The 9,034-nt window shown below is 38.4% G+C and overlaps 1 protein-coding gene across 1 annotated transcript; it reads right to left on the reverse strand.

Moving 5' to 3' along the window:
- Positions 1–3,688: 3,688 nt before the first annotated feature.
- Positions 3,689–5,124, reverse strand: LOC140005603 (uncharacterized). The gene is made up of 3 exons (XM_072046612.1): positions 5,020–5,124; positions 4,087–4,917; positions 3,689–3,979 (listed from the first exon to the last, which is right to left on the reverse strand). The coding sequence occupies exons 1-3, from the start codon at positions 5,122–5,124 to the stop codon at positions 3,689–3,691; spliced, it is 1,227 nt and encodes a 408-aa protein (XP_071902713.1).
- Between the last annotated feature and the right edge of the window lie 3,910 nt (positions 5,125–9,034).

The following is a 9,034-nucleotide window of genomic DNA, read 5'->3' on the forward strand; positions in this document are numbered from 1 at the left end:
GCTCACCCCTGTTACTTTTGTTTTCCTTACAGGGAACAAAATATTGGGACCATGATTTTTGGAGAAAAGAGTTGAGTTAGTTATAGATGTTTTGTTTAAGCTCCTCTGTAATAGTAAACCATAATTGTATTTGGATATTTTGGTTGGTATTTCAAGTTGACTTGTTGAAAACTCCAATGTATATATATATGCAAGAGTATGATTATGTATATCAAGTGTGATTGATCGAGATTGTATGTTTCTATGGCCTTAGTGAACTTTTCTTGATCCGTTGAAAACTTGGTGAGTGTGAAGCTTGAGCGGGGATTGAGAAAAAGAAATTGGCAGGAAATTTCTGCAGAGAATCCGGCCGCATATTCGACCAGATCTTGGCCGGATACATGGCCGGATTGATAGGGAAAAATGAAAAAAATTTTGGTGGCTTCCGTAGGCCAGAAATCCGGCCAAATGTTGGCCGGATTCTGATGTGGCTTCAGTTTCAATCTTTTTCCATTGGAGTGTTTAATCGAAGTTCTATCTCTCGTTTTAATTTGGTAATTGTGTATTTGGCTCAGTAGTCCTGGCGAGAGTTGGGCAGACAGTTTGCTAACCCTTGGGGTACGCCCTAAGGGAATGTGGGGCTATCACAGTTGGTATCAGTGCCTAGGTTAGAAATGACTTGGGCAAAATAGAAATTTGATTCTAAGGAACTTCGAGTGACGTGTTAGGGTGTCATTAAGTATGAGTAAACCTACTTAAGTTATAACTGTGTTTATCTTTGTAGGTTTTGTTGAAAAAGAATCAAAGAGATTTTATTAATTCTATATCTTTCCTACAATTCATTCTAATCTATATATACAATTTTCTAGTACACTAAACAAGGAAAGTCTACACCTAATTCCCTTAATTTTAGAGACAGCTTATTCACCCTGATTTCCTCCACTAATTTACCTAAAATATCTCCTAAGATTACTCATTCAAGATTCCTACTTCAAGATTCCTACACTCCCTCTCAAGCTGGTGAATATAGATCTTCCATTCCCAGCTTGACAGCACTCTCATGAAACATATTGCTGCACATTCCCTTTGTCATCATATCTGCAAGTTGAAGTCCTGTCGGAACATACGGAGTACAAATTAGTCCATTTCTAGCTTCTCTTTAATAAAGTGCCTGTCTATCTCTATGTGCTTCGTTTGATCATGTTGCACTGGGTTGTGAGCTATACTTATAGCAGATTTGTCATCACAATATAGCTTCATCATACCCGTGCTGCCATAGCTCTGAACTCTTCTTCAGTGCTTGACCTTGCTATCACACTTTGTTTCTTGCTTGTCCAGGATATTAAGTTTCCTCCAAGAAATGTACAATATCCCGGAGTTGATCGCCTGTCGACTGGAGACCCTGCAAAGTCTACATCTGTGTAAACTGTCAGATCAATTTCAGGACCATTTTTGAATAAAATTCCCTTCCCTGGATGTGCCTTTAAGTAATGAAGCACTCGATAAACTGCTTGTAGATGAACTCCTCTAGGATCATACATAAACTGACTAATAACACTGACTGAGTAAGCTATATTTGGCCTAGTATGTGTGAGATAAATAAGTTTCCCAACAAGTCTTTTGTACATCTCTCTGTCCACTGCTTTATCTCCATGAGCCTCACTTAATTTGTGATTCTGTTCAATGGGAGTTCCAACTGGTTTGCTCGCTGTCATGCCGGTTTCCTTGAGCAGGTCCATAACATACTTCTGTTGAGAAATAAAAATTTTCTGCCTTGATCGAGCCACTTCAATTCCCAGAAAATACTTCAATTTTCCTAAATCTTTTATTTCAAATTCCTTGGCTTGGCACCATTTCAAAGTTTCCTTCTCTACTTCATTGTTTCCTGTTACTATAATGTCATCCATGTATACAATCAAAACAGTAACTCCCCCGAAGGCTGAATGCTTGATGAACAGGGTATAATCTCCTTGACTTTGCTTGCAACCATTAGCTATCATTACCTTGGCAAATCGTCCAAACCAAGCATGTGGGGATTGTTTCAGTCCATATAATGCCTTTTTTAACCGACAAACCGTGTTCTTGTCAACCCCACTGAATCCCGGTGGAATGCTCATATAAATCTCCTCTTCTAATTCTCCATGAAGAAAAGCATTCTTCACATCATACTGCTGCAATTCCCAATCAAAATTAACAGCCAAGGACAGTAGAATTCTTACTGTATTTATCTTTGCTACCGGAGCAAATGTTTCCCGATAATCTACTCCATATGTCTGTGTGTATCCTTTCGCGACTAACCTCACCTTGTAGCATTCTAGGGACCCATCTGCCTTAAACTTTACTGCAGACACCCACTTACAGCCCACTACTTTCTTGTTCTTTGGTAACTCAACTAAACCAGGTCCCATTCTTCTCTAATACATCCATTTCGACTTCCATGGAAAGTCTCCATTCTTTCTTTGATAATGCTTTAGACAATGAGTTAGGAATAGAGACTATGTTTAAGGTGGAAAGAAAGCTTTGATGGCTTGGGGAAAATTTCTCAAAAGACACAAATTGAGACAATGGGTATAGGGGTCTTTTGGTGCATTCTCGGGTTTTTTTCCTTACAACAATAGGTAGATGTAGGTCCTGGTCAAGGCTAAGAGGCTCAGGACAAGGTGATTTAGAGCTGGAAGAATGGTCGGTCGTTGGTGTAGAATTCAGATTTGATTCACTTATTGTTACCTCATTCCCGAAGCTTTGTTCAGAGGATTATTCTTGCCTTGTAACCACGATGGGATCTCCTTTCCTTGTATACATTTGGTCAAACCGGAACCAGTCATAGATTTTACGATCTTCTTTATTTTTTCTTTCTGCCACATCAGATTGAGGAATTGACTCTTGGAATTCAGATTTGGATGACTCAGATTTGGACAACTCTAAAGAGAGAAATTTTAACTCCTTATCTTCAAGTGTATTTAACTCCCCCTGAAGATAAGGAGTGATGAAATAGGGCTTATTTTCAACAAATGTAATATCTACTGAGACATAGAGTTTTCTAGTAGGTGGATGATAACATTTGTAACCCTTTTGAGTAGATGAGTACCCCACAAAGACACACTTAAGAGCACGAGGATCTAACTTCCCACGGTTATGACTATGGACATGAACAAAGGAAGTACATCGAAAAACCCGAGGAGTGAGATTTAAAGGAAGATCGAATATCGGGGTAGAATTTGGATAAGTTCTCTAGTGGACTTTGAAACCCCAAGACCCTGGAAGGAATCCTATTTATGACATAATTTGATGTGAGTATAGCTTCTCCCCAATATATTTTTGGCACATTTTGTTCAAATAGTAACGCTCTAGTGCACTCAAGAAGATGTCAATTTTTCCGTTCTGCCACTCCATTTTGTTATGGAGTGGTGATACACGATGATTCATGTATGATTCATTCTTTTTGGAAAAACGGACTCAAGGTATGATTGAAATAATCATGAGCATTATCTAAATGAAAGAGTTTTATCTTGGTGCCAAATTGATTCTGAATCATTGCATGAAAAATAGGGAAAATATGACTCAAATCAGACTTATTTTTGAGTAAATAGATCCAAGAGACTCTTGTGCAATCATCGATAAATGTGACAAACCACTTAGACCCTGAGATGTTTGGAATAGTTGATGGCCCCCAAATGTCACTATGGATTAAAATGAATGGAGAAGACGATCATTTATTACTGATAGGAAATGGTACACGAGTGTGTTTAGCATACTCACAAATATCACAATGAAAAGACTGAACATCAAATCCCTTGAACAAGGAGGGAAACATTATTTTTAGTGCAGAAAAAGACACATGACCTAGACATCTATGATGTAACCAGATGACATCCTTATTGGAGGGTGAAGACAATGTGGATAGGGCAGATTTACCAAATTCTGGTTGACTTGATGCATCCAAGTAATAGAGTCCATCATGCTCCTTAGCTAGTCCAATCCTCTTCCCTGAGCCCCGGTTCTAGAAGTCACAATAGGATTCATCAAATATAATAGAGCCAGCTAGATCTTTGGCAAGTTTTTTTTTACAGAAATCAAATTTGTAGATAATTGAGAAACATGAAAAACATTTTTAAGAATCAATTTTGGAGTAACTTGGACATCTCCGATTCCTGCCACTGTGGTTATTGTGCCATCCACAACAACAATCTTTCTATTGCTAGGACAGGGGTTATAGGTTTTGAATTTATTTGAAATATGAGTCATATGGTCCGTAGCACCAGAGTTAAGAATCCAAACATTCCTACACTCATTGCCTAAAACACTAAATGCAAAAGAGACTAGAGCCTTACCGGAAAGTGTCAATGAACACATACCCTGATTCCTTGGTTGAGAATTGTTAGTTGCTGGTTTGTCAACTGTCTCTAACATACTTTTAAGCTTCTCAACTTCCTCCATCCTAAACCCTCCAAACACTTGAGTTGAATCTTGAACTGACACATGAGCCTGTCTTTGCTGGCCACCTTTCTGTCCCCATTCACGAGTGGGTGGTTTCCCATGTAGTTTCCAGCATTGTTCTATGGTGTGTCGTGGTTTCTTGTAGTATGTGCACCACAACTCCTCACGATTCTTTTGCCCACTTGTTTGATTGGTCTTGTTCGTAGCAAACTTGTTCAGTACCAACCGCTGATGTTTGGAACTTAAAAGGGTTGAATTTTCTATTGAAGGTAATTCTAACATAATACCTCTGCGACTTTCTTCTGCACGTATCTGGGATATTGCTTCAGTTAGAGAGGGAAATTCTGGCTTGCCCGAAATTTGAATTCGTACAAGATCGAATTCAGAGTTTAGGCTAGCCAAAAAATCATAAACTCGATCCCTTTCTATGAACCTTTTTATAAACACTGCACATTTGCTACAGTTCAAATCAAGTGTCCTGTAATAATCCAGTTCCTGCCACTGGTTTTGCAGAAAATTGGCTTACTCCGTCATTGTTTTTGTCCATTGTTTTGCTCAAGTTGTCTTTGTCTTGATGTCATAGATAAGAGCTGCATCATTAACCTTGGAATATGTTTGATGAAGGGCATCCCAAATTGCCTTTGCTGTAGGAAGAAACATGCACGTATCGCTGATTTCAGGAATCATGGAATTCCAGAACCAAGACATGATCATTGAATCCTCCTTTTCCCATGCTTCAAACCCCGCCGTTTCACTATCCGGTGCTATTTCCAATAGATGACCCAACTTTCCTTTTCCTTTCAAGAATGTTCGAACCAATTGAGACCACTTCAAATAATTTTTTCCATTTAGTCTATATGCTGCCTGGATGTTTTGAAGCTCTGTTGTGCTCCGCGTAATTTGTTCTTGTTCCACAGTTGAATAGGATCCGCCATGATTGAATAGGATCAAGCAATTGGTGGGACGGAAAAAAATGTATAGTAAAAGGAACAACAATGAAGGCTAGAGAGATTAAGAAAGGAACCAGCAATTAAGGCTGGAATTGACAAGAAGCAAAGGTGGTATTTTTCCCGGAACCCTAGATACCATGTTGAAAAGAATCAAAGAGATTTTATTAATTCTATATCTTTCCTACAATTCATTCTAATCTATATATACAATTTTCTGGTACAGTAAATAAGGAAAGTCTACACCTAATTCCCTTAATTTTAGAGACAACTTATTCACCCTCATTTCCTCCACTAATTTACCTAAAATATCTCCTAAGATTACTCATTCAAGATTCCTACAGGTTACGGATGGAGCTAGCAGAAAGGGTGATGGTGAGCCGTCTCGGAATCGCTTTCGAGTCATCGATTATGGGGAGAGGCTAGTGTAGACACCAAATTTTGATTTTTAGACTTATTTGATTCAATTTTAGGTTTTTATTTTATTTTATTTTGTTTTATTTTATTTTGATTATGTTTCGTGTCTCTCATTTTATTTTAATCGATTTAAGAGCATTTTACACTAAATTTTAGAAAAAAAGAAAAGGAAAAAGAAAAAAGGAAAAAAGAAAACCAAGCTCATGCACCCTGAGATGGACACGATCCAAGCCTTTCCTCAATTTCATCCGCAAAAACGCATCTGCAAAATTCCAGCTCCATTTTTTTCACTCATTTTTCTCCTTCGTCTGATCATTCCAACAACAAACCACTTGGCTTGATCCAAGGTTTATCAAAAAACCATGAGGATCTAAGGTTGTAAATAATGCAAAAGAAGGGAGTTTATTCCTGTGCCTTAGATGCTAGGTTTCGGTGATAAGGTTCCATATAAAAAGTTGGGAAAGCTAAGGTTTCAAGGGGGACGGAGATAGAGGGCGACGGCGGAGAAAAAGAAAAACAACGGAGGGAGAAAGCAATAGAGAGCTAGTGTGAGAGATAGAGTGAGAGAGAGCGACGGAGGGAGCAAAAAAAATCTGGAAAAATGAGAGAGGGGACCGGACGGTTGGAAAGGGTTGAGGAGTGTGTGAGGGCTGAGAGGAAAAAACAGTGAGAGGTGACGGCTGAGGGAGATTTGAGGGGGGAGGAGATTCTAGTAGCGGCTAGGGTTTAGGAAAAAGAAAGAACGCAGCTTTGAGGAAAGAAACTGTGGAGAGAAAACCAGAAGGAACCAGAGTGAAAAGGAAAAGTTCGGGCAGGAGGAAGTCTTTTGGGGGAAAGAAAAAGGGAAAACGCAGTTGCTGTTGCTGCTATCGTTCTACTGCCGCCGACTCCACCACCTCAACTCCTCCCCGCTGCCACTGCCGGAGAAGAGTTATTGCCAACGGCGGATTTGGTAACAAATCCTGGGATAGCTGAGGTAATTTTCGAGCTGTCTTTCCCAATATATAAGGTCAAATATATAACAGATTTTCGCCATATTGATCGCCGCATCTTCTTGCCCTTTTACTGTGTTGTTTGGCTTAAAGCTTCTACCATATTTGCATATGATTAAAACGATGGGTTGTGTTCAGGTTTTGGGCTTCATGATCTTGTGTTCGTCCAAGCTTTTGATGTTTTGTTGTTGATGTATTTAGTTGATAATGAAACTCAGTCATTGGTGGGAGTTCATGACCGTGCCTTTGTTTCTTTTTGTGTATGAATCTGGAATGGGGTAGCTTAGAGCCATGGAATGTTTGATGTTGGGGTTACGTGTTTTGATCCAAAGCTATAGAAAACAGGCTTGAACGTTTGATAGGTAGATGAATTTCTGTAGCTTTTAGAAAGTTTCGGTCAGATTGCCTGAAATTTTTTGTTGAAAATGCATGCCGTTGGACCCTCTCGGCTATAGTTCTCCTGGTTTGCATGATCAGCTTTGTGAAATGTCGGTTGTATAGAATGCTTAGCTTTGTTTCAAACTTTCTTTTGTTGCTTCTTGCAAGTTTCTGGTTTGTTATAGCAGTAGATATTACCATGTAAATGCTGAAACGTTAGCCGCTCCAAGCAGGTTCCTTTGCTGCATTTTATGATCAGTTTCATTATTGGATTTCCCGTGGATAAACCATTGCATTTGGATGATAATTAACAACACGGGTAGAAAGCTATAACATTGAGCTTTAAGTCATCTTTATTTGCCTTAATCTTGCCCATACAATGCTTTATCATTGGATGTTGTTAAAATGGAAATCTGGAATTCTTGTTTGAAATGAGAAAAGTTGCATTTCATGCTCTTGTTTTGCTGTCTCCTTTCCCGTAATAGCCCACCAAGTGGGTCTCATTACCTACTTGATGAGAGAAAATTGGATGAGTGAGTTGAGTTTGCATGTTTGGGTCTAAAACACTTGAATCATGTTCGAATACTTGCTGGAAAAATAAACAACCAAATTGCCGAACCATTTTTGCATGTTTTTCTAGAATTTTTGCATGATATCTTTCTAAGTTTTCTGCATGTTTGGATGGTGGTGATTATGTAGTTTTGTTGCCTAGTTTAAAGCTGTGGGTTCGGATTTGAAATCTGCATTTGAAAACAAGGAGCAGCAGGTTTTGTTTCGGTAGTTGAAGCTTAATAGAAAGTGTTGCAGAATCTTGTTTTCCTTCGTGGATTGCATGGGTTACATGAAAAGCTTCCAATAGTTGCATTCCAACCCCTGGATTCTTGTCGAATTCTACTACGGCCCAAGCAATTGGAAAGATTAATCAAATTGATCCCTCAAACTTTCCTTTTCCTTTCAATTGGATCCCCATTTTGTGAATATGGACTGTTTGGTTATTTAAATGCTTTTAATGGTTCAATTTCATAGTTATGTGATTATTTGTTAATTAAAGTGATGCCTTGACCCTTTTCTTTTATTTTGGAGAGCAAATAAGTCATTTCACTTTGTTAGGGGCCCCAATTCAAGGGAGGTACACTCTATCCCTTATTTTTACTTATTTGACTTCCTATGTACCCTTATGTGACTTTATGTGCTTAATTACATGCCTCTTGAATATTTTATTTCATTTATTTGTTTTATTTGTTTCAAGTTTTGAATATTTATTTTCGAGCTTGGTTTTGATCATTTGAAAGGCTTGAATGCCAAGTTGTAATAGTTAGGTATTTATTTTATTCATTTATTTTCATTTCCCCCTTTAGATTGTAGTAGGCCCCCCTCAAATGTAATAGTTAGGATTTTTATTCGCTTGTGTGATTTGCATGCTTAGGTGCTATGTGTTTAATTGCTTTCCCTAGGCTTTTGCATCTAGATATCAGGATTATGTGTTATGTGTTTATGTGATATTATGTGTTTACATGCTTTTATTAGGTCTTACATGATTTATTTGATATTTATTTGATTGTAACAAATGCATGTCATCACCACACTAGTCCAACGCTAGTTGTGGCCTCCTTTCTCGAATCGACACTAGTCCAATGCTAGTTGTGACTCTTTGTTCCGATTTTCCACTAGTCCAACGCTACTGAGAACTTGTAGATGTGGTCTAGTCCAACGCTAGACCCTTAGGAGCTCTTCAAGCGTTAGATCATGATTGTGTGATAAAATCACTTCATCTCATGCATGTTTTTCTACTTTTAGGGTTTTTATCATTTTTGCATGACATCCCTCCTTATATGTATATCCCTTCCCCATATTTTCCCTTATATTACTTACCCCTTTGTATGA

This window comes from Coffea arabica, chromosome 4e (assembly GCF_036785885.1).
Source record: "Coffea arabica cultivar ET-39 chromosome 4e, Coffea Arabica ET-39 HiFi, whole genome shotgun sequence".
In the NCBI taxonomy this organism is placed as follows: domain Eukaryota; kingdom Viridiplantae; phylum Streptophyta; class Magnoliopsida; order Gentianales; family Rubiaceae; genus Coffea; species Coffea arabica.

Bases quoted from the DNA above. Each gene is read 5' to 3' on its own strand.
- LOC140005603 (XM_072046612.1), bottom strand. From the start codon at position 5,124: ATGTCTTGGTTCTGGAATTCCATGATTCCTGAAATCAGCGATACGTGC. The intron at 4,918-5,019 runs GTTAATGATGCA...CTGCAAAACCAG, and splicing joins TTCATCAAACATATTCCAAG to TGGCAGGAACTGGATTATTA. The intron at 3,980-4,086 runs GTTTTTCATGTT...TGTGACTTCTAG, and splicing joins CAAAATTGATTCTTAAAAAT to AACCGGGGCTCAGGGAAGAG.